This window comes from Cariama cristata, unplaced genomic scaffold (assembly GCF_000690535.1).
Source record: "Cariama cristata isolate BGI_N322 unplaced genomic scaffold, ASM69053v1 scaffold17548, whole genome shotgun sequence".
Classification (NCBI taxonomy): domain Eukaryota; kingdom Metazoa; phylum Chordata; class Aves; order Cariamiformes; family Cariamidae; genus Cariama; species Cariama cristata.
The window spans coordinates 39,164-65,602 of NW_009633062.1; the positions used below are offsets into that span (position 1 = coordinate 39,164).

Sequence of the window (26,439 nt, forward strand, 5' to 3'; positions counted from 1 at the left end):
ATGTTAGTGTGCCAAATAAGCTGAGATACGAGCAGAATATTCTACATTGTTTACATAATAAACTTAGCTTTTAGCTATCGTTCACTTACTAGAAAGCAGTTAAAACTGATAAACTGTCATTCAACATGTGTAGTTACAGTCTTAAAGGTGTTAGAAATGGTTACTAAAACACAAAAAAACCTTGCACTCTAAACTCTGTGCTTTTATGTTTTTGTTAATTCCATCTCAGATATTGAAAAAAATGGAAAAGGGGGAGCCATGCACTTACTCTGAAGTAAAACAGATTGCAAACAGTGTTTCTGGTTGCGCGATTGTGGTTGTTGGGGTTGGTTTTGTTTTCTTTTTTGGTTTTGTTAGTAAGTCTTACCGAGCTTTTACAATTGTGTTACAATGTTAGGAACTTAAATCTGATTTGTAGATGGAAAGAAAAATGATTTTATTGTATATTTTCAGAGCTTAGAGAATGCTCTTTTTCTGTTTCATGGAGAGAGAAAAGACTGCCTGCTTTCATATTGGAAGGTTATTGTTGCAACAAATAAAAGATCTTATTGCTGCACAGAAGATGTACTGTTTTTCTCTTGTATTATTCATACACTCCATACAAGTAAAGATGGTATGGGGCAGTGTAATGTGTAGAAAAAACTAGTCTGATTGGAAACAGATTTTTAAAATCTGGAAATGGAATGTAGTAGTGTGTCTTTAACAAAGACCAAAGTCCTTCCAGACATGCAGCTGTTCAGGGGAACAAAAACGCTTAATGCTTTCAAATGGCACTAGTGAGTGTGACTTACTCAGTAATAAGTCAAAGTATAACCTAGCAGAAGAAGGGATTTTTTTCCCAAAACAACAGTCCAAATAAAGTAACCCCCAACGTTTCCCAGGCATTCTGGGACAGGGAAAAAAGGGCAGATTTTTTGGCGTGTGTGTGGCTAGCAAGGAGTAAATATTTGAGAGGGGAAGGTAGGATGGTTTCAGGCATACTTATGAGTACAGTGTTGAGTACCTGAAAGTAAATCCACTCCCTTAATTTCTTTTCTACCTTTTAATCAGAATAATTTTATGCTTGGTTCTCCAAATAAATAACTATCCCAGAAAGCATGATTTTTACGTCTAACATCATGTAATACTAAAATGGCTGGGCAGAGCTTTCCCCATATGAATAACTTAAATGAAAGTTGTGGCTTTTCAGAACATGGTGAGTAAACAAGAACCAGGAAAAGAATTTTTTTAATCCATGTATGAGGTAGTCCTTGTGTGCAGTTTATATGTATTTTAATTGTAACAGTATTAATTTTCCATGCTTGAAACTTTGGAATATCTATGTTTTCATCTTATTTTCATAAATACATAGTCATTTGTTGTGAGCGGTATCTTCAGCTAAGAGAAGTATTATGGGGGACAGTCTCCTAAGATACTGTTTGTAAGTTGGAAGTTCTGATTCTGAAATACAATTAAGATTGACTTTGTGAATTGCATCCAATTATTCCTTTATTAAAGTATTTTGTGTTTAAGAGCTGGTTGTGACTTCCTATTAAAATGTCAATTTATTATTATAATGTATTGTTCTAAAATTTTATGTAAAACAAGGTTCTGGAAAAAGGGTGTTTGTTTTGAGGAAGAGTTTGTTTTTTACAAATTATCTGAAACATATGCATTCTTACAAATAGAATGTAATTGAGTATAAACTCTTCATGGGCATTATAAAAACTGGTAGCTTAATATGCCTGATATCAGAAGAAGAATGTGCAAATTTTCTCAAAGGCCAACAATCATAAGCAGTATTTTAAAATACTTCTGCTCTCATAGGTATTTGCAATTTGTACCGAACAGGCAATAGATAGCAGGTATTGTTCTTGTCACTGAATTAGAGGCTTGACTTCCGTTTGCCTTTTGGTTTTGAAGTCATATGCAGATAAGCAGTGATCCCCAGAGGAAGTCTAGGCATAGCTATTTGTGGTGTTTTTCGTAAGGCAGATTGTATAAGGTAGCTCAATTGCTTAAACTTTTACAGAACTAGCACTCAGGAGGGTTTATTCTGCTTGTCCATCTTGGGAAAAAGTCGAAGGTGGCCTTTTTCAGATGGCCTAAATTTCATGGTGCTTAGCAGGTTTTTGGGGGTGCACACTGGGGTGATACTCGCTCCATGGCACGTGTTGGCAGAAAGGGGCTGTGCAATTGCTCTTGTGGACTGCACACTTCTGAGACTGTATACAGACACCTACGTAACATATCAGGCTGGCTTTCTGATTCTCTAATGCATTTTCTTCTGAGGTAAACTTCTTGTTAGTGGTCTTGTGTTGTTAAACGCAGAGTTTCACTGAAATCTCTGACTACAAGTATTATATGTCAAAACACTTTGTTTCTCTAATCAAAGACTGTACATTCGCAGATGAGAAAGAAGAAGGAATACTAGGTAGCATACTTCTACCTAGTTTCCAGATATCTGTGCTTTCTGCTGAGGACCATATTAACCGCAAATATGCCTTTAAGGTAAGGGAATCAATTTTTTTTTCAGTTTAATTTTATGTCTGAAAGCACAATAGCCTAGTGATCAGAACTCATTTTACTGAGTTATTATGCAAAACAGGATTGACAAACAGCTTCTGAGACTGATTTTTGCATAAGAGAGTAGCAGAAGATTCAAGTATTTAGCCTCATGTAAATATAGACATAATTACTAGAATGAGAAAATGGATGAATATTACTTATTATTAGTCTTTTCAGTTCATGGATCTTAAATACTGTGTGATGTTTTAGAATTGTAGACTGCACCTCCATCTGGACTTATCCCACTAATGAAAGTTCTTTAGTTATTTAGATACAAAGTATCTTTACATATAAATAAAAGTAAGGTTTAATTATCACTCAAATCACAATATTACATGAATCATTGTTAGAAGTGTTTCACAGCTCTTCTTTTTAATCATGATATAATCACTCTGCTAAATATTTTCTCTTGACTTCTTGTTTTTTTTGTTGTTTTATGAGCTCCTTTTGGCTCTTCTTTTGGCCTCCTAAGCAACACATCATTTATTTACTATGGTAAGTACAAATTAAAACTTACTGTATCATTCAGACTGCAAAAATCTATGCCAAAATCTTATTTATAGTAATTATATTAATTTACATTAATGGATAGTCAAGATAGTTTTTAACAGATTGAAGAAATTTAAGGACTTTTTATTGAGTGTATTAATGAAGAAGCAGCTATGATTGAAAATTGTAGGCAATTATTTCGAAAATATGGATGTAGTGACAGAGAAACGTTGAAGTATTCCAATATTTTTTCTGATATTATTGGCAGAAATCTTATTCTAGAAAATATTGGAATGAGTGTACAGTAACATTATTTGCCTCTTCTCTTTTACAGAATCTTATATTTTTATTGCAATGACCATGTCATTTCCAATCAGGCAGCTCATCCAAACATGAGGACCTATTATTTCTGCACAGATACAGGGAAGGAAATGGAGTTGTGGATGAAAGCCATGACAGATGCAGCACTTGTGCAGACAGAGCCTGTGAAAAGGTAGTGTGGATTGACCAAACAGTGTCACAGTGTATTTCTTTCTCATATTTAGTTTGATTTATTTAAATAAAAAGGTATGCCTTAAAATAGAATGTAAATTAGCTGAAGTAATTTCTCCTTATATTGAAGACCCCTTACTAATTTAACAATGTTAGATAAAATTTTAAAGTAGTAAAAATGATCTAAGTTCTATTCTGAATATGGATGCCTTGAGTGTAAGGGAGTAGAAGAAAAAAAAAACAGACTGATTCCTTTAGCCAGTGACATCAAAAGAAGTGCAATGACAAATACTATGTGCAGGCCTGTTTGACTTCCCTTGCCCTCCTGATGGAATAGCAATAGCAGCTCAACTCGTGGTAGTCTTTGGCTTAAAACTGTCATAGGTCTCAAATTCGCAACTGTAGTTTCTGGCTAAATTAAACAATTGTACCTATGGGCAACCTGTGGGGAGCCATTCTTGTTCATCATTAAGCTGTCATCACCCGATCTGGAGCCTTATCCTTTATGTATCCATGTGCTGACAATGAAAAGCAAGCAGTAAGAATTGTTTTCTCTCTGAATGTGGTCTCTTGGGTCAGCTCCATGGCATCTATAATGGAAACCTCATCTACTGAAAATTTAAAAGCTCCTCATTATTGATGGCACAGAAGTTATTGCTGATGGGTGCTGTCAGTTGATCTATTCTGCACTCTGTTAGTTCCTGCTACACTGGAGCTAAATGAACGGCAGCAATGCAGAGAAATTTTAAGATTTAAAAAAACAGTAAAAAACTGCATAGACACAGGTACCAAAGAAGGAAAAGGTACAATTTTTGCTAAAGAGTAAGCGCATTCAAGTTGTTGTCAAAATACAAGCAATCTTTCTGAATTTTACACTGCTAGTGCAAGTCATTCCTGTTAACTTGTTCCTGACATTTCTATATCCCATGTTCCAATATGGTGCTGGTAGAAGCATAAAATGTAATGCAGAATGATTAGACACTTTAATGTTACGTGTTTTAATGTTTTCTGAGCTTCTCAGTCAAACATATTGAAATTTTTACTTACACCAATCTACAGGACATTTGGAAGGATAACAGTAAACTAGGAACACTTTTAAATTTGTACCTGTGCAACTTTTTAGTGACTAATCTTAAAGAAAAGGTTGAAATCTTAGCTCTTGTCCCTAAGATACTTTAAATATATAGGTAGTATATGAAATATTTCATTCTCTCTATTGGACAGCATAGTGAAATAGCTTAAGAGAAAAAAAAATGTTGTTCTCTGTACTTCAAAGCACATGCATTATTTTTTCAATCTCTCGGGTGTCATGTGTGTTTTCCCCAAAATTACTGAAAATGAAAGATTTCAGCTTATAGAAAGGAGGAGTGGTAGGTCCAATTACCACAATGAAATTTGATCTGATTATGTATGTTTTCATACTGTATATGAAGATGTTATATTCTTTGTCTCCTGTAACCCTGATGTTTGGGAATAGTAGATGTTACGGAAAAGGATGAGCAGAGTGAGATTGAGGATAAGCAACTAGATATTTAATAGCATTTTCATCTTTTACTTTCTCCATTCAGAGCTTTTAAGAGATTGCTCTTAAAAGAATGAAGTTACCTTGATGAAATAAAATATCTCATTTAGCTTAGTGAATAATAAGCTTAATCTGAAAAATCAGTTTTGGTTCTCATTGTAAGTGTATTGCAGATAGCTGTGGTAGCTTACAGATGGAGAAATTATTAAATCGAATCAGACCAGCTTAACTTTAAACAAAAATCATGTACTGATTGTATAAGCACTTCATAGGGGGAATAATACTGAAGTGGGTCATTCTGAATCTTTTTTGAACTGGTGAAATGATCTTCTTTTGGTATTTGCAGTACCGTGAAGATTGAGTGTTTGAAGATGGCATCTTTGTAGCAGAAAAAAATTAATGTGGAAAAAAGTGTATCTCCATCTGACAGAGCTTCCTTAATAGCTGACGTCTTCATAGTCTCTCCTGTAATAGTCAATGCTCTGTAGAAGATATTTAGTAAATTATATAGACAGATATTACACTGTTACTTGTGACACTTCTTTTAACATAAGAAGCAATCTAAAATGTTAATGTAAATATCCCCTCTTTTGTGCAGTTCATTAGTACAGCTGTACAGTCACGTTTGCTGCCTCAGAGCTATGAGGTCACGTAGCGAGCTCACCCTGGCGCCCAGCGCAGCTTTGCAGGCTAGTCATCCTTCTCGGCTGCAGTGCCACAGCTGCTCTAACAAGACGACTGTGCAGTCCACTGCCACGCCAGCCTCACAAAACGCTTGGCCATGCATTCCTACCCCCTTCTTTCAGCCGCAGTGCCTGTTCCAGCACTGATGTCTGCTATTCCCGGTGTTTGGCAGTGTATAAGCAAACGGTGGGGATTCCCAATGCAGCTGAGCTTATCTAAGACTTTTCATCCAGCTATACATGCACCTGCAATCTGCCTTGCATTGCTTTGGGTGCTTATCTTACTCCTTGGTGAATCAGTGTAGCACAGTAAACAAGCAGAAAAGCACTCAGCAGCAAAATCAGTGTTTTTCTGCCTGGATATCACAGGCAGAAGGGGCTTGCCAGCAGCCGAAACAAGTGTCAGAAGAGCAACTCATGTAACACCATCTTCTTGTTTTAATTTAGGCCAGAAACCATGGAATGAAACAGAAGTAGATGTAACCTCTTTGAAAAGTTTGTTAGTAGTCTTGAAATAATTACTTGAGAGAAAATACATTTCAAGACCAGTGAAATCTCAGAGACTTTCATGTCTGTTGGCTATAATAAGGAAGAAAATCCTTCAGACATCTGTTTTCTAAAGAATCCATCTTTTGGCTATCAAACCAGTTCTTAAAATGGACCATGTAGCAGGATATGATCTTACTCAGAAGAAATACTGTTTCTTCCCTGTAAAAATCTGTTAAGTATTAAGTATTGTATTACCTCATCTCTTAAGTAACCTAAAGTTTGGCATGCACATAGCTCTAATCATGAATGATTTTGGTTCAGTCGAATTCAGCCATTGCCTTTGTTTCTCAATTCTGTTTTTTCTAGAGGTTCTAACATTGTACTGAATACAGTTTTCTAACAGACTAGATACAATACAATAGCTAGAGTTAAGAACTTTCTTTCTTAAATATTTATGCAAGCTGATCTTGAGCCACTCCTAAGTGCTTGTTAATATATATTACCCAGTAATAAGTCAGAGTTTTTTACAGTATAGTTCTTTAAATCTCGAAGTCAAAGGTACTTCACCGCTTATGATATTCTGGAAGTCCAAACCCAACAGTCTGTTAAATTGAATGTTTCAGCTTTAAGTAATTTCACAGCTACAATCTGTATCTGTATTTTTCTGAGGATGTGAGTTCCTTGGAGAGAAAAAAGATAAAAGGAATATTTAAATCATTACGGTGGTGGGGGTTTTGCCTGGTTTTCCATAAAATATTTCTTACTTCCCACATATAGGTAGCCAATAACACTGAAATGAGATACTGAGGTGACAAAAATGTAACCATCTATTTTAGAACTGATCTGTGGTCACAGCAGAAAAACTCCCTTCTGATGCATAACTGCAGGGAAGGACAAATATTATTTGGTCCTATTGACTTAACTGTAATTACTCCTTTATAAACATTTTTGTTTTAATTTTACCTAGGTAGTAAATTCAGGTTTAATAATGTACTGAGAGACCTATCAAAACAATTGAACACAAATACTTTAGTCAGTGAGGAACTATTTAAGCTTATGACTCAAAATATGATCTCAAACAACCTCGCTGGATTCGCAAAACATCTTACTTATTCCATGTTGTATCATTGCAGACCACAGTGAAGTTGTATCTGAGCACTGATTGCTTGCTTGTGTTTATAGATGCTAATCTCCACCAACATACTGATTTATCATTTTTACCCTAAATGCTGATTTCTCTACTCCCACGTATGAGCATCATTTTTCTATCCTTTCACTGTCAGCTGTGTGCACTTGAGCCTTTGTTTCTTCTGAGTGATGCAGTATGTACTAAGAAAAGATTGATTTTTTTAATTATTTTTTTTCTCCTCCTAGTGTAGTTACTTTCCCTGAACAGCATAAGCTAAGCTGCCGAAAAAGCGCTTGTTAGCATAGCGACATCCACAATGGGAGGTTACTGACGTCACTGTGTTTGGAAAAGATGGCTTTTTCTTTTCAAATGCCTCTGCCTGGCTTTGTTAAATCACAGTCCTCATGTCCATCCGATACTTAATTACATGCCCCCCACCCAACCCTTCCAGAATTATTTATATAAAACAACAGAAAATAGTACTTTTCCTGTATTACTGTTCCATACATATTATTCCTATTTGGTTGTAGAAATCTCTAAACTGCATTCAGTATATGCTGAAAGACATGTGTTCAATGCTCATTCTCTTCATCTTCTCCCTCTCCCATCCTCAAAATACCCTGCAGGTATTGTCGAATATGTCTTTGAGCGCTAGATATAAATATTTGAGGTCTCTTCCAACCATAACGATTCTATGATTCTATGGAGCCAAATATAAATACAGATTTATGTTTCTTACATTTACCTATTAGTTTCTGATAATTCTTTCCCATTTGGATCCTTTGCTGTGGAAAGAGATCTCTTGCTCACACTAAGTTGATTTGATGCATAAAGTTAAAGGAGAGCCCAGAAGTCTACTTGAATGTCAGTCATTCAGCCTCGACACCATCGCAAATGTCAAACATAAATGTTTGGCTTTGCTGTGTATAGCCATAGTAAGACGTGATAAAGCATAGAGATTGCATGGAAAAACAATTCTGTAATTTTTGTGGTTTGTTGTTTTTTAATGAAGACAAACAGTGGAAAGTAGTATGATAGTGTGAGTTGAACACTCACAAACAAAGTCTTGACTTTGCCACATATCTCATGAATGTCCTTAGAGATGCCACTCTCCCTCTGCACAACAGATTTTCCATCTGTAAAATGGCAACTGCTGCTCTGCTGTAAAGCACCTTGAGAAAGATTGATATAAAGTGCTGTATAAGGGGGTAGGTGGTACTATTAAGGCATGTTGCGTATATTAACACCTATGTTTAAGATTATTTGCAAGGTATTCCTTAAATTTATTTGTAAACTCTTGAGCGCTTGCTGACAACTGAAATTCTAATACCTTTTTTTGACTTGATGATTGTGGGAAATGGTGTTTCTCATTCACTTTCCTGTTTGGGGAATTCCTTTAGTTTGTGGTAGAACACTGGGTAGTACAGTTTTGAGGTGCGAAGGAGGAGGTGATCCAGGTTTTTTTCCATAATCTTGGAAAGGAACCTAGGCAGAAATGTTTGGTCTTGGGAACAGTTTACAGTCTTAGGGGAAAAAAATAAAAAGAAAACACCTTGCTTTTAAATTGCAATAGTAGATTAGCATATCATTTCTCTGCTGATAACTTGGAAATTATAGAAAAGATGACATAGGTATAACAGTTCTACTACACGTGTCCTCCCTCACAAAAGTCTACATAAAACCTGGTTCTATGTCGAGATTTTTTTTCTCTAAAAGCTATGATTGGTAGAAATATTACCCTCTGCTTTCTGATAGCAGAAAACATCAGATGTATCTAATTTATGTAATGTATCTGCATTTAATAGTGATGTATGAGAAAAAAAACACTGCATTTAAAAATAATGCTGACGCATATAGCCAAAGAGATGGTCATGTTAGATTATTGGTATGAGTGTTTTCATTGGCAGTACATTTGATGTGTGTGTTTGCTTTCACATCAGCAGCTCAGGAATAATGACTGAAAGAAAAGGACTATTTTGAGCTACTTATATTAATAGAGTGAATTTTGGAGGACTTTTATAACATTATGAATTATCAAGCAGAGACTGGGATCATCACAACTATGTCAGGAACAGGCATGGGGGAAAAAAAAAACCACACCCTTTGTTAACATGCAGGGTGCCTGAGCATTTCATTCTAGCTCACGTACAGTATGCAGAGGATATTGATGTCTTCTTGTTTCATGACTGATATTTTTGAAATGGTGTACTTGTCAAGGCAGGAGTCTCTTGATTCCTTTCATGTTGTGGAGAATTCACAGGAAGAGTAGGGTAGTAATGGAAGGTGCATTTAAAATTAAGTGTCCAGTATTATTAGCAGTGGGTAGTATTTTGTAAGGATCTTACAGTTTTCAGTCCTTTATGTATTTGCTAGGATTCTGTCCGAAATAATTGTCGACCTGTTGCGAATTCATGGCTTAAATAATCTGTTGGGAAGTATAGACTTGTCGGGCATTTAAGCCTCTTGTCCAAGATGGGGTAAGCAAAAATTCTTACAGCTATGTATGTAGTTAGTCTACGTAGAATTAAAATATTTTTCAGAGGAGCGATCATACTTGTGCTCTTGGTCAGTTGTGTATGGGATGGCCTTTTTACAAACAGATTAGGCACTTGATCTGGACACAGTTGCAAAAAAGATTCAAAACAGTGTGAAAGGTTAGTTTGACATCATCTTAAAATACAGTTTTATTCTTGGTTTGGTTTTATACAGAGATATAATCTTACAGAATTATATCTACTCCTCTTCTTTCCTCCTGTACCAAAAAATGTTGATCAAAACATTTTAGAGTTTTGTTTGTTTTTCTGGTAAACTGAAAAAGAATGTCGCTATCTGAGCTGAACGTTCAGTTCATGTCCCAGTATGGAAAAAGATACAGCTTCTTGACATTTTGAAATTTTAAAAAGAGGATAGCTAATAGAACTGCATACACTGAGTACTTGTATAAGTACTGTAAAGCAGTAACTGTTCTAAAAATATCATTATTTTTGTGGTACAGTTCCCCAAGTCAGCAGCTATTTTCTCCCTTAAAATTAGGGAAGCCGCAGTTATTTTCCACAAAATGTATGCCAGCCAAAGTGATAACATACCAGAGAAACCTAATTGATGACAGTGACCATGAAAAGTTGTTTGCTTTCTTTAAAGGAGCTCATTATATGTTAAATTCAGCAGTGTTGTGAATCACATACTGGTCAGCAATGTAATCTGCTGCCATTTTTAAAGATGGCTTTAAAAATCATCTGAATTTCAGGCTGTTGGCATCTGGAAGCTGAAGCTCTTGGAGAGCCACTGAATGTTTTTACTGTTTGAATGTCCAGCCCTCTAGGATCTGAACAGCCGCTTTTTCAGACTCTGGCTTTATTTCCTCTTGTGCACAGTTTTTCTAGGGGATTAGTTGACAGTTGGCTTAAAAAACTTACCCCATGTTGTAAATCCTTTTAAAATAGCAAAGAAATAGAGAAGTGTGGAAGAAAAAACACTTAACTTCTCCAACCAAAAAACCCCAAATCCAGCCAAACAAAAAAACAAAAATGAAACCAAACAAAACACTACCACCACCCCCAAAACTAAACAAAAACAAAGCAAAAAAAAACAAACCAACAACAACCAAAAAACCAACCTGTCCTTGATTATTGTGAAAATATGTCCTGGATTTTTCTCTCAAAGACAAGCTACAATATCTGGACAGGGATTCACTGAAATTACCCTGATAAACACCAATATATTCACTTTTCATTTTTTATTACTATTTTTGAATGAATGTTTTGTTGATATTACAGCTTGTCATATATTCCTTTCCAGAGTAGAGAAGTTAACCACTGAAAATACACCACCTCGAGAGGCAAATAATATTTCAAACCATCGGGTGCTGATTAAGCCAGAGGCACAAAATAACCAGAAAAACAAAGAAGTGAACAAAAGTGAGGAGAAGAAAGCTTTGGAAGCTGAAAAATACGGATTTCAGAAAGTTGGACAAGATAAACCATTAACGAAAATTAACAGTGTAAAGCTAAATCCTTTGGGATCCGAATACAGGACTTTACCCATAAGCACAATTCAGGCTGGACACTTCAGACCAGTTCATTTAAACGGGTCTGAGAATAAAGCTGTTAGTGCTGTCCTGGCAGATGCTGGAGATGGAGGTCATCACAATGCAGTTCACTCATATATGGAGTCTGAACGAGTTATGCAGAGAACTAATTCAATGCTGCAACTGGAACAGTGGATTAAAATACAAAGAGGAAAAGGACAAGAAGAGGAAGCAAGAGGGTAAGTACTAAGTTTGGGGTTTTTTTTTTGTGGCTAGGCTTCCTAGCAAATAATACTTAGGCTTGTATCCTGGTTAGATTCTTTACTTTTTGGTCTATATTACATAAATATATAATTAATTGTTCTCTATAAGAAGTGTCTAAGTGACTACTCAGAACAGATTTATTAAATTTTCTTTTATTAACATTTGAGTGATTATTAATAAATTAAACTATATTGATAACTTAATAAAAATGGCCAGAAACCCTTTTTGGGTGTTAGAAATTTCTCTATCCTAGCAGAAAGAAGGTGTCACCAATCAAAACAATTCTTTTTCCTTTTAAAATCTGTTCTTGAAACTGCCCTGTCTTCTGCATTTTTGTTCACAAATTCTTGTAATAATGTTTTATTTAAAATACTTCAAAAATATTCCAGGGAGCTTTTAAACTTTAAACAAGCTTTAATTGAAGAGAGAGAAGCTTTTCCTAAGAGTAAGTCATAGAAATGTAACTAACTTGATGCTTAAACCTTTTCTTCTCATGAAATTAAACATCTCCTGGTTCTAATATTGAGTTCCAGTGCTTATTCATGAAGCTTTAAAATTATGTGTGAATGACTGACAATATTGAGTATTGTGCCGATAGCAATTTCTCTGTCTGACAGAAGTGTAGGGATATTGCTTCCAGGCTGGCTTACAGACAAGCAGCTCTAGCAGTAAAATGTGAACTTTAATATTACATTAGATAGGAAGTATGGAGATGCTATCACAGGAGATATTTTGAAGAGTTAGAAATTAGGGAGTTTGTGTATAGATAGATGGCAGAACAGAGCTTAAGATAGAACCAAGTTCAGAAAATGTGTTTTCCGCAAATTTCAAAATATGGGGGCTTTTCAGTTTTTGCAAAAACTGGAAAAATTTACATTAATTTGACTTAAACTTGCCAAAATTGGTTGAACGTTTCCTCATTGCCTTTAGTCCTTCATTAAATATAATTGGGAATTATCAGTGTGTTGTTTCATGAAATACACGTTAGTAGTTTGATCAAGTTTGAACTTACAGTACAGTCAGTGACTTGCATACTCTGACATTTATTTTATTATGCATGCCTGTGTAATGAGAACTGAGAAGGCTTTTTGATGCAATTATATTTTTTTCAAATTGGACTGTAAAACTTGCAACCAAACAGTAGAAATTTGAATAGCTCTGCCATTTTTCAGTTGTGAACAAGTATAAAAACCCTAAAACTGATTTCATTGTGGGAATCAAATAGAGGGAAGTACTGTTAACAGTATGTTACTAATTAACAATATTTTATTCTTTACTATGGAGAACACTTGTTGCTTAAATAAGGGTGGCATTGATAGCACAAAGGGTATGCTTTCAAATGCAGTGCTACATAAAAGTAGAAAAGTGAAAAAGAATTGGCCTTGAGCTATCTTTTTTGCTTTGTGTGGAAGTGGTCTTTGAATAATGATCCAAATTTCTAATGTATAGTGATGTCTTTAGAATGGGGTTTCATTTAAATTTTAAATTTTATTTTTGTTCAGATTGCCATTTTCTAGCTGGAGACAGAAATTTAAGTAGAATTGAAGTTGGTGAATGAGAGTAGAAAGAAGCTCCAGTTTATACTAAAGCTTAAGGCTGGGGTGAGAGGCTAGTAAGGCTCTTTGTAGTGAGACCTGTTCAACTCATAACTTGAATTTTTGAGAAAAGTAGTCTTCACTTAATGGGAAAAAGTTGCTGACTTTTAACAAAGATGCTTTCCTGGTTGCATCTCTCTCTCTAATGTGTTAGACAAATCATGGAGGACCAAACTGAGTATCTCTGGCGTGTCAGACTGAAAAAAATATTAGGACTGTAAGAATACTAATATGTTAACAAACAGATTAAATTAAATAAATATATATAAAATAGCTGTTAGCCGTCCACAGTATGGAATGAAAAGGTTCACTGTAAGACTACTAATCTTTGGATTAGGAACAGGTTGACCCTTTTGATTTAGTTTGATTGCCTGAGAAATTAATGAGAATGATGGCAATGTAGTTTTTAATTCTTGAAGTTGTTATCTGCCATTTCCATGGATCTAGACATCTAGTTTTGCAAGAACCACAAAAATAAAGGCAACTGGTGCCTTGAGGAAACCAAACCTTTTTTTAAACCAAAAATAAATGTTTTTTAAATAATAATAAAAAAAATTCTACTTCAGTATCATTTTATTGAATTAATTTTGCACAAGTCAGTTACAGTAAATGTTTTCACCAAAAGTGGTTCACTTGAGTAGTCTTTCTCAAATGTGAAAAAATACAGAAGGGTTGCATGGTACTAAGTGAGGGGTTTTGTTGCTGCTAACCCAGGAGGTGAGCCTCTGCCTCCCCACCTTGCCCATATAAGCCTCACCCTAAATAATGAATGTCTGCTGTACAGCATCAGGTTTCCATCTTCACTCTGCCACCCTTTGCTTGATTTGGACGTGGAAGTTCTATATTCTGGGTCAGCTGGAATTTGCATTCTTTAGGATGAAGGACTGTTTTGAGATTTCGATCTGAGGGTATTCATAACATTGCAGAACTGAGCCCCTAAAGGTTTAGCAGCAAAGTTGCTTTCCCAAATAGTCCAACTTGGACACCAGAACTGGTATTGCTACCCAACAGTAATCCTAGAGACAAGCTCTAAACGTGTCTATAAGGAGTCTGTAAACTCATGAGGAAGCCTTTTTTTCATATGGAAACATTTGTAGGGAGATACTTATGATGACAGTTGCAGAAATATTTTGCAACCTCACAGTGTGCGTGACTGCTTGACTGGCTGCAGCAGCCTCCTCTTGTGTGCAAGGGAGCTGTAAGCTGCAGTACTGTCTAGAGTTGTTTTTTTGGATTTGACTAGAATGACATTTCTGCTAGTATCAACAGGACACTGGTAATTCTGTTTTGTTTTACATCATTTGATAAAATCAAGGCTTAATGTTAAGGCAATTGGTATTTTACAGTTTTCATGGTTTACCAGTAGAAGATGGATATGTTATCTTCCTGAATGTTCTAGAATATAAGTAATTGCATGCAGACTTTAAATAACTATCTTTACATAGTAAGAACTTCAGACAGCTTTTCTTCAAGTTGTCCACGATATTTAAAGGAGCCAGCAGGATTACACTGCCTATTTAATTAATAAAATGAGAGAGTAGCTTCAGTGAGTGAGGTCTATCTAGCTACCAGGTATCTTCTTGAAAATATCAGGCTTTACCATACCCATTGGTGAATAGCTAAAATAATATTTTGAAAGTTAGAAATTGAACCCCAAAGTTACTTGTTGTTTTTTAAATATGGAGATGGAGAAAATCCCTTATCATTAATGATATGTTACATGAAGAAATTTAGAGGTATTTAAGCAGGGTTTGCAGCAAAAGAGTAGGATTTTATATCCATTTCCCTTTTTAATAATTTTTTCTTCTTTTAAGAATGGAAAGCTGCCCAATCTATAAAATGGGGATAATATGTCTGTAGTTCTTGGAAAGCTTCGGAAACTGTAGCAGATTTTGTATGTAAATCTCTTTATACCAGTTTTCATCTCCAGAATGTTACAGGTGATCATAAATACTCAGCTTAACTATTTTTGGTGAAAAGTGGGTTTTACCATCATCAATTGCCTTGATAGTTGTCCCACAAGGATCTAACATGCATAATGCTCGTTTACCTTGCCATTTGCTCTGCATCATTTCTTTTATTGTTTTTGTGGCACTGAAGTAATTCACAGCCATCTTTAGATTCTGGTACCTCATGGTGGCAGGGATTTTAGTCTGAATTAGGCTGGGGTGTAGCTAGAAGCTGCTGCCCTCTGATGGCTGAATCGTGTCCAATTGAAGATCAGTTTTGTTGTTTCTGAGCAAGCATCTATCATAGATGTGATCATTAGCAAAATGCTTTAAGAGGTGCTCATCTGAATTTTAGATAAGGGTTGAATGAATCGATGTTTATGACCTAGATTTTGTCCTCTGGGGGAAAAAAACAAAACACCAACCAACCAACCAAAGAAACCACCCAAAAAAAAACCCAAGAAATGCTTTGTCATACTTTGGCATGCATCAATCCTCACTGTGGAATATTTTGCATTTCAACTAATGCTGAGAGTTGCTAAATGACTGTAGCACTCCAGAATTTTAATGTGGCAACAAATTAAAGACTAAGCCCTTGAATTCATATCTGAGTTGAAAAGCAATACAAGATTTTTATCAGAGAAAGAAATATTTTGCTATTCTTTTGGCTTGAATAGCTGATATGGAATGGCTTGTCCTTGACAACTGCAAAATACAATTTCATTAGATAATTACTGCTATTTTTCCTTGGTCTGCTGTTAAAAAAAAAATTTTTTTTTTTTTTTTACATCCATAGTAATTGCTCAAGATTTTCCTAGGAAAACAACAGGAATTTTTTTTTTTCACTTTTGAAAAAGAGAACATTTACAATGGGCTCATATGGAAACAGTATAGAACTTCAAAGCTTTCAAAACTTTGACGTATCCAACATATAGACAAGTTACAGTATTTGATCTAAACTTGACACTACTAGACTGTTAAACTGCTGAAAAGATGAAATGTGGATTATATAATCAAGCAGCAAATCAGAGCAAGGATCCAGTTTTGTCTACTACAGTGCATTCAATCAGTGTAGTTGAATCTTTAATTGTTGTCTTGATTTTCTTGCATGTTTTTTAAATGACACCTGTAGTATTAAAAAAAAAAAGGTAAGAGTTAGCTAGATAAACCTAACCAATACTGAAAAACTTTATATTACCATAATATTAACGCTGTCCACTTAAAAAGAAAATTTGTGTTTCAGCATAATCTCATATCAGACGTTACCAAGAAACATGCCAAGCCATCGTCCTCAGGTTTTACCCCGGTACCCAGAAGGCTACAGAACGCTGCCAAGAAACAGCAAAGCACGGCCAGAGAGCCTCTGTAGCGTAATGCCGTCAGCTTACGACAGAGCCACAGGACCAGCAATGGCCGAAGAAAAACGGAGGTCGATACGCGATGACACAATGTGGCAGCTCTATGAATGGCAGCAACGTCAGTTTTACAACAAGCAAACAACTCTAACTAGACACAGTACTTTAAGTAGCCCAAAAACTATGATTAATATTTCTGATCAGACAATGCATTCAATTCCCACCTCACCTTCTCATGGTTCAATCGCTGGTTTCCAAGGATATTCCCCACAGCGGACCTACAGATCAGAAGTGTCTTCACCAGTGCAAAGGGGAGATGTGACTATTGATCGCAGACACAGGACGCATCATACTAAGGTGAAAATACTTATTTTAATGTTTTAGAATCTTATTCAGGATTTTTAGTAGGAAGTATATGGTTACTGTAAAACTCATGTTACATTGTAGTATATTTTACTATAATGAAGATTAAGTTGCATCACTGTTTTCATGGAGAAGGGTTTGATTTTAAAAGGCATTTAAAAGTCTAAAGGTTGTAAAAAGATATTTTTTCTAGTACACTAGGTGAAAACATGTTGTCCTAATCTTACTGTCCATGATATTATGTTTCTCTAAAGGAAAGAAAAGGAGTCAATAGGCAAATTATTCAGAATAGTTTGTGGTATGTACAGAAATCTTTCTCCTTTCTAGCTCTTTTAGCTGGTGGAACTCTTAAGAGGACTGAAAATCCCAGATTTCCTTCCACGTGCTGTTTTCTGTTCTTCAGCCACAAGTTTGGCTGCCTTGGATTCCAGCAGAAAACTAAGCCTAGTTGTTTCTTTTGATGTCTTTGAGTTATTGGGGAGATCACTAAAGATCAAAGTCTATTTGCACACAACCTTAGCGCTTGACTAGTGTAACTTTGCTGGTCTTCATCACTGAGAAGGAGACCTGAAGAATTGTAAACCTGGCTGCTGTATGTGGCTCTGCTATATCCATCATGCTTGTGTTATGCATGGTTTTTTAATAGATTGGAGATAATTATACAAAAATTACTCTTTCAGTTGGATGTAAAATTAGAGTTTGTATAAAACGGTCCTGAACATTTTTCCTAAATCTTTATCTTGGTTATCTTTATGTTTCTTGATGCAGGGAAAAAAAAAATCTTTAACTACATCTTAAAGCAGTTTAAACAACTGACAGTTGATTACTAAGTCTGTTTTTGAAAGTTTTTAGGTACCTATCAACAAAGGAGTCATTTTGTTTTGACATCCTTTATGTCTCAGCTGCACTGGAAATGTAGTAATCAGTACTTCTCACACATCTGAGAAATACCACTGGGGTCAGCACTGTGGAGCGGATGCTTACTTGTCCTTTCAGCCATGTTTTGCTTTCTGATATTTTTTTTTTAGCTTGTGAAACACTTTATGTTAGTATTTCATTTCATATTTAGTATCTTTTATACAAGACTCCTGTTTAACTTTTGGTTTTTCATGCTATTTGGTTTGTATTTTTTTTAGTTACACAGCTAGCTTTTGCCATTAACTTCAGACCTGTTTTTAAGAGATGGGTAATTAGGAGACTGTTTGAAATCATTAGGGTAAACTTAAGATTTAAACCTCATCTGTATACAGATCTTAGTTTTTTAAACAGCTTTCAATGATGGGTGAAAATCTAAAATTGTTATTTATATGGGCTATCAGTAGGGCAACAACTATGAGGGAGGACTGCTAATTAAATGAGTTATGAAAGCTAGACTATTTCTAAAATTTAGAGGTAGGCTACTCAAGTGTCCTAGATAGTAGATCAGCAGGGAGCATGCCTGGCCAAAGCTGGCACAAATCATAGCAAATTTGCCATCAGTGATGTTGGCTTGATTTTTTTTAGCATGTAATAATTTTTGAGTCTTTAGATAACTGTGAATCATACTGTGCTATTTTGTTTTTGTACAGCACGTCTTTGTGCCCGACAGAAGGTCAATGCCAGCAGGTCTGAGTTTACAGCCCGTTACTTCTCAGAACCTCCAAGGCAAAACAGTGAGTTGGATTTTTGTTTAGTACATCAGGGTTTTTTTAAGAATAATCCTTTAGGTATGAAGAGGCAACACTGAAATTTTATTCTATTCAAAGCTTGCATTAAATGTAGCCTTTGTTTTAATTATCAGGGATTTTTTAAAGCAAATAAAGAAGTACTATATGGTTCCATTGAATTCTGAGAATATTGTGTAGCTGCTCAGTTCAGATTTTCTTTGAGAAATAAAGGTTTTTTGGTTTTTGTTTTTTTAATTGTCTTTGATACATTATGGAAATTCCTGGGAGAGAGTAGAATACATCACAGAACACTTATTTCTCCATTAATTATTTAAAAAATCCTAGAAGTAAAGTTGACCTTTTTTGGAAGTCTTAAGGACACTAAAATTGCATTTGGTAAAATTATGTCCTTTCTGACATCTCCCATTTTACTGTGGTAGAGCTGAAATTCTCATTGAAGGTATTTCATCCAAGTAATATTGGTGAATACTGTCCACCTTCCTAACTGAAACATGACTCTTAGCCAAAAGCTAAGAGATTGCCCTGAATTTATGTCATTTCTTTAGCAGTTTTTGTCTCCTTTCCATAATCTTCCTCTGTCCATCTGAAATCACCATTTGAGAGAGTTATGAATTAAGAATACCGATTTTGAATCATACTGTTGGCAACAGCTCCCCAGTTAATCCTTCCACTGCCTCGACCCCTGTTTCTTGCACTTCCCAGCATGAATCCCTGGCACCTTCAGCAACTTGAAGGTTGGCCTTTGGCAGCGGGTGCCTTATTTCTGCGCCTTGTCTTCTGCAGACATTCCTTTGGGTTCACAGCCCCATCAGCTCTCCCAGGCTCTGCTGCTGGAGCTGGGCTGATGAGCCAGGTAGGGGGGCAAGGAGGTCCAAGCTTCTGCCTGTAGAAACCAGAAGTCCTGCCCACAGCACAGGCATTGCAGGGGTCAGAGGAGGAAACCTGTAGGTAGCTCTTCAAACAAAATTTTATGTTGTGGTTGTTGCAGGAGTCCCAAGAGCTGTATCAAAAGTACAGCACTTACAGCAATGTCAGAAATGTTTGCGACATTATGAATGTCTACAGAGGAGTAGGAATTACTGTTCGATGGGCTCCTCTATGGAAAAAAGTTTGCTTGCAAACATTGGATTTAAGTACCATTAAATAGTTTATTCTTAATGCACTAAAATCAGGCTTTTGCAGAACATACCAAGAAGAGTGTTGATTTTGAAAAAGTGATTCACTGTTCCTTTTGTTTGAAGATGCTACTTTCAATTCTCTTATTTCTAAAAATAGGTTTTCTTGTGCTTTGAAATGATGTTAATTTTCAGACTGAAAGCATTGTCACTGATTTTTTGAGAGAACTTGAAAATGTCTTGTATAGCAGTCTAGGTTCTTAACGCTTACTCTCTGAAATTAAGTATTTTAAATCCAGATACTGAAAGAGTTCTGTAAGAGGAAGATTGGCCATTAGACAATTTGGCTTTTGTGTTGGTTTTCCCTCAAAGCAAATGGTTTTGACAACTGAAGCTGTGTGGGAATCCCTTGCTCCCTCTTGTGGGCCACTTTGGTACGAGCTCACAACGGTGCCAGTGCCACGCTTATTCTCTGGGATTTTTTCTTCTTTATTCTAAGAAACTGGTGTTCATTTTTTAGCAATTTAATATTTGGTCTTCTGGAGCTTTTTTTCTTCACTACTTTGCTTTGGGAAAATTCTTTGACTGTGGGAGAGAGCAAGAGGGGTTGTTTTGTGTGTGGGTTTGGTTATGATTTTTTTTTTTTAACTCAGAATTTGTGAGAAAATCAAAATGCTGGATGAATATTTAACCTATTACGAGACTGAAGTGTAAGAAACAAGCAAACAGGAACATAACAAAAATAATTGTGATGTTAAATGTTTTGGTTTTTTTGAAGTATTGCTAATACAAGTGGTTCCCAGGAATGGTTCAGGTAGAGTTTCCCAATCTGACCTAAACTGATCTGTGTGGAATTACCTGACAAATACTTATTCGAGTGTGACTGTATTTCCATCCTATATATAATCCTGGGACTTAAATACTATTCTTCATCCCTTTCTAAGGCTGTATTGTACATCTTAGTCATAAAAGTAAAACAATAAATTAACTGGTAGCCTCAGATCTGTGGAAGGTGGGACGGAAAATTATTTTTGTCATTCTTGTGCAGTTTTATGTTGTGAAAGATGATTGGTTTTGGTGTAGTTCCATTACTGTGGGTTTTTTATTTACTCTGAATTTTGGTGCATACATTTGAAGAATTATTTTAGAAACTAATTTTTCCTGGGGGCATTTTTTGATTCTTTCACTAAGCTCGACTGGCTGTCCATGTACAGATAATTATATCCTAATGGCTGGAATTATCTCCCCCTTTGCTTAAGTCAGTATCATCAATTTGATATGCATGTGAGAAAAAGTTTGGGAGCTATAGACTTTCTGCTGCAATGCCCTCACTTTTTTGTTCTTTATACAGAATGTTACAATATTGTGGCATTTTGAGTAGTCATTATATATTTGAAAGTGGTCAGTTTGGGAAAAATGCTGTATCTTTTGTTGTATAGCTTGAGAAAGTTTTTGTAAGAAAAATACTAAGAACCCTTAGTTTAATTAACTGTTGTTTAGGATACAAATTAACCTTTTTTCTACTCTTTGGCTTCTCACACTGCACTCCTTCAGCCAGAGGAGCTCACGCTGCTGCTAATAAAGCTGAGACGGCAGCAAGCTGAACTGAGTAGTATCCGGGAACACACACTAGCACAGCTCATGCAACTAAAACTTGAGGCCAGCAGCCCAAAGGTCAGCTATAAAGCAATGTGTGTCGTACCATTCTCACTAACTTGTAGTCATTCATTAATCAAAGTTTGCATTTTACTGTTAGTGCAAAATTTTCTGACTGCTATGGGAGTAGAATAGAGTAACATTGATTGTGTATGTGGTGTTCTGCTATTAACCCTTTGAGGTTTTACTCATAGCTTTTTGAAATTAGCTGAGTCAAAATTACATAGGAATATTTTAAAATTTATTTTAGTTAAGTTTGAAGTTAAAGGTTTTTAACCTATTTGTATTATAAACAAAATCAGTACTAATAGATCATTAGATTAATTTGTTTATACTGCCTCATATCAGATACAATCTTATTTGTAATCTGTACAAAAATCAGGACATGTTTAAAACAGATTTATCAAAGGGTTTATAGTTGTCTTTGTAGTAGACATTTACGTGAGCTTACTGTATTTTATATGTAAAACCAAAATGTAATGTAGTAGTTCATAGTCTGATTTGTGGCAAACTTTCATCACTTCTGTTTCGGGATCAAAACCTGTTAACAGTTCACCAAAAAAAAAAAAAGCAGATAAAAGCAGCATTATATTTCTACGTAAAACAGAAAGATCACTGTCTAGTTTACATCTTTTAAAGCTCTTTTCATGCATTCTGCACCTTCTGTCCCTTTCCTTTTTCCCCCTGACTGCTGCCTGCTAGAATGAGATTCTTTCACATCATCTTCAAAGGAATGCCATATATTTGGATCATCAGGTGGGATTTGCAATTTTCTTGTGTGTTTACATTTCTTAATGCTTTTTGCCTGCTCCTGTCAAGCTGGAAATATTTGGGGAGAAGGATTTTCAGTGCTTTTTATGAAGTTGGATATTTAATACATGCCCTTTTTAAGTAGCTCAGAATATCTTAATCAGTTACAAATTTGACATGTAATGGGAAAAAAAACCCTCAATTTAAAATTCATCAGAAGACAGTAGCCACTCACCAATTAATTTTTCTGTTCTTCATTTTCTTCTTAGAATAACACTAACTGTAGCATTTTACCATCTTTAACCAAAGTCATACTATATTGCCAAGCTCATATGACACACATGCAATTTATAGAAAATTAGTACTTCTGATAATTTTAGTTTTCTGAATTAATTAGAGTTAGATGTTTCTACAGGACATTAAATGAAAGGGAGGTCAAACATGAAAAAATGTTTTTAACAAATCATAGCATGGCTCATTACTTTTTCTCCTTTTACTCAGTTGTTTCTTAAAGATATGTATAAGATTTTACTTCTTTACAGTTTCTGATAACTTAGGGAGTGAGGGTACAATTCTGTCTTCACCAATGTAATTGATTGCCAAGTGAAGAATTGTGATATCACATGCCTCTCTTTACGGCTTTGTTGCATAATCAAATGGGACTTCTGTACAAGTTGTGCATGAGAATTTTTTAAACGGGAAATTTTTGCTAGCACTTATACAGACATAAGTGCTTAGAAGAAATACAAGCAACTAGGTGTCCTTTAGTTAAAAATATAAAAATCGCTACAGCTTTTTCTTTTTCTAATATTCTTTCTTCTAATGAAATTTTTCAGCCTTACATTTAAAACCAACTGTTCGTAGAACTTTTATGTCCTGCATGTTCCTGTAATAGGATTTCAATGACTTGTTAAAAACCACATATGTGCACAGACATACACACACACACACACACACACAGAGAGAGGCTTGGTTCACCCAGTGACTTTATTTTCCTATTATTCCTTGGAAACAAGGTGTGAATTGTGACCAATTCAGTTAGATGGCAATGCATTTCTAAACATCTCTGTCTTGTCTTAAGGGGTTGCAGGAGGCCTGAAACAGTAGGGAAAAACTGCTTGCTAAATTAGGCCAAAATATTTCATCCAACTCAAATCTTTCCAGTTTATAATGTTTTGGAATAAGAGAATAATTCAGTCTTCAACAATGTAATTGCCAATAAAGGATAACTGCCCATGTGATCAGTGTAAAACTATGTACCATGCTGTTGCTCGGTTAGCCAAGCTTGTGAGTATAATAGATAGGATTAAACAGAGAGAATTGCCTTTGTATAACATACAGAGTAGTAAAAAGGATTTTCTTTTTACTTGCATCAGATAAAAATTTAGAAATGTAATATGATGTGATAAACGTTAACTTAGGAAAGTTATCTAAATCTTATAAATGTGCCATAATTACCCCTACTAGAGATGCAAGAAATCATTATCAAGTCTAAACTATATTACCTTAATCACAAAATCATGGAAGAGCAAGTTGGAATACTTGTCCCAGTTTCTGATCAGTTTTTCTTTTTTCCCTTGTTTTAATATAATACTGCCACCTACCTGTATGAAACAAATCCCCCTAAGAGTCTTTTTGCTTTGAGTACCACTGCTTCTAGGGGTGATATTTATATCTTTCTATTACTTTGTCTGTTATAAGTTTTCCTTTATGTTGGGAAGAAAAAAAAAATCAAAGTTTCTTTTAGTCTGAGGCCTTTCCTCCTCATTATCCGCATCTATAACCAGCTTGCATAACCACTTGCCCCCTTTGAATTTTAAATCTGCAGTGTACTTAAATTAGGTATTTCCACTTGTATTTAAGCTCTGAAAATAGTGTCAAAACCTGCTTTGCCTAGGGCATGTGGTGGAACTCCAGTCCTGTTATCTTCAGCTCTCACCTTTTTGGTCACAAACAATTCAGTACCATACATAACAGTAATTAGTAAGTTTGTACCGAGGTTGCACAGGTGAATTTTCAGGCAGACTAAAGTTCATGTGTAGGGAGAGTAACTTTTATGCTGTTGCAGTAAGTTGTTGTGTACTGCTTAGGTGGCTTTCTTATCAAGACTTAAGAATATCCTATGGCCTTTTTTAAATCATCCTTCATTTTTGTACTGCTGTTTCCTTTTGAGATGCTTAGAAATTCTTCTGTTACACTTTTTGGTATTTTTGTATTATGCTTTCAGAATTTTTGTTGTTGTTGTTGTTCAGAGATAGGGGAAAAAAGGATCAAAGGGACTGACACACATATATCCAGCTGTATGATTTCTTTGATGTCTTATGGCCAAAAGAATGATTGTCCAGCAACTTTTTTTTTTTTTTTTTAGTGAGGTTATTAACTACTCTGCTGGCTCAAGGTTTGTAAAGAGGTGGGAGAGAGACTCATATGCCTTTTAGGAATTAGTTCTTTGGACATAGCTAGCAACCCTAGGCAATGATGATTTGTTTGCCAACATGGGACATGTTATGAGAGCAGATATAATCTCAGCCTTCTGCATTATCAAGTTTTAACGGATCACTTCTTGTGTATTACTAGATCCATGCCAGCAGTCTCTTTAATGTATTTGTACCCAGTAATTACAATAACAGTAATGAAAAGTAGGAACATAATTTTTTTCAAATAAAAGCTAGACACTTTTTTTCCTCACTTCAGAATTTTATGTTGATAATAAAACTTTTCTTTGGCTGAAAAAACATTTTCTACTGAGCTCAAGCTATCTATGTGAAACTCTCCGTGCATGTTGTCATATTGATCTCAGCATATCCCAGGTTGGTTTGTCACAGTAGAAACTCTGCGAAATTTCATTTAGTCTTTTTTTTTTAACCTGTATTTTTGAAATGGCTATTTATGTAAATAATTTAGGTGTTAAGTAGTTCATATACTTTGATTTTTAGTTCCTCTCAGTTTGCAAAGGGTGCAGAAAAATAAACAGAACTTGAACAAGAAGTTGTGAAATAAAGGAGTGAAGGTCCCACAGCCAACATCTTGGTGTTTCACTTGTGTTTTTATCTCTTCACCACCCTTTTTCTGAGATGCTGAAGGTGGTTCTGGGAAAAGGTAGTGAATTAAGGGAGGCTGCAATAGTACAAGGGAGTTTGGATAGAGCTGACAGATATCCTGTGTTATATCTGATAACTTATGTTTCAGCCTAGAATTCTATGTCTTATGTTAGCAACATATAGGAAATTACTTGTATTTTTCAGGTTATTTGGAAAAGGTAGAATGAACTGACCCAGCCACCACTGTTGTTTCTGCTGCTTTTATTTCCCTCCTCTTCTAGAGGAAGAAGGGAAGCTCAAGGACAGGGGTGCTGTAGGGCAAAAAAACACTGCGCTGGAGGTAGCATTGCTGTAAAAAGAAGGCAGGAAGGAAAAGTGCTTTTTCCTTTTTTTTTTTTTTGGACAGAAGATTAAACAGCTGAGGAAGGGTGGGAGAAAAGCATAGAATCACAGAATCATTTAGGTTGGAAAGGACCTTTAAGATCATCGAGTCCAGCCATAAACCTAGCACGGCCAAGTTCATGGCTTGGTCAGGTCCTATTGCCACTGCTTTTACCATCAGGAAGCTTGAGAGCAAATGGATAAAACTGCCAATCTGAGCTCAGTCTTTTGTCCCCAGTAACATGTGGTCTTACCTCATCAGTGAGGTCAGCTGTCCTGATAGGGAGCCACTACTCCAGCTGATCACTGCCACTGGAACAGTACATACTGAAATGTCATCTGTGTCTTCTGTATCAAACACAGAAGAGAATTTAGGAAAAGTTGTTTATAGCTTGGCTTTATAGTTTAAAACACAAAATACCTACTCAGATGCTCGCTCACAAATAAGGTAGCTGTTCATGTAGGTCATATGTCAAGGGGATGTTTTTTTCATTGTTTCCAACTGGAAAATGCTTTTACATACTACATCAGTAAACATAAAAGCAAAGATGCGTCACTTCTGGGGAGAAAGAGTTATTTACTAGAAGTAGAAAGTGATAAAGCCAAGACTACTGGATTTTATTTGGTTTTACTGCTGTGTTACTGTGTGACATCAGGCAGTTCACACAAAATAGGTATCCCCTTCACCTTTTAGAGCATGGGACTTGCCATTGTGTCCCACGTAACTCTGATGTACTTTGCCAGTTCTTTAGTATGCAGTGCCTTGGTGTGTGCTAGCTTTAGTTAATGGAGGGTTTGTGACAGATAAATACTCCCTCAAGAACTTAACTTCTCAATAGCTAAATGTCAGTATTTTTTTGAAACATTATTTCCTAAAGGGGCAAAAAGCTTTCTATATTTGACTGCTACAAAGGCCCTTTGGTTG

General features: G+C 35.6%; 1 protein-coding gene across 1 annotated transcript in view; it reads left to right on the top strand.

Moving 5' to 3' along the window:
* PLEKHA5 (pleckstrin homology domain containing, family A member 5) overlaps positions 1-26,439 on the top strand; it is a 64,990-nt gene that overhangs the window by 12,319 nt on the left and 26,232 nt on the right. The window contains exons 5-9 of the mRNA XM_009706609.1: positions 2,390-2,490; positions 3,414-3,529; positions 11,150-11,617; positions 16,430-16,898; positions 18,473-18,556. Of these exons, the coding sequence (XP_009704911.1) occupies positions 2,390-2,490; positions 3,414-3,529; positions 11,150-11,617; positions 16,430-16,898; positions 18,473-18,556 (1,238 nt within the window). The remainder of the gene's footprint in view (positions 1-2,389; positions 2,491-3,413; positions 3,530-11,149; positions 11,618-16,429; positions 16,899-18,472; positions 18,557-26,439) is intronic.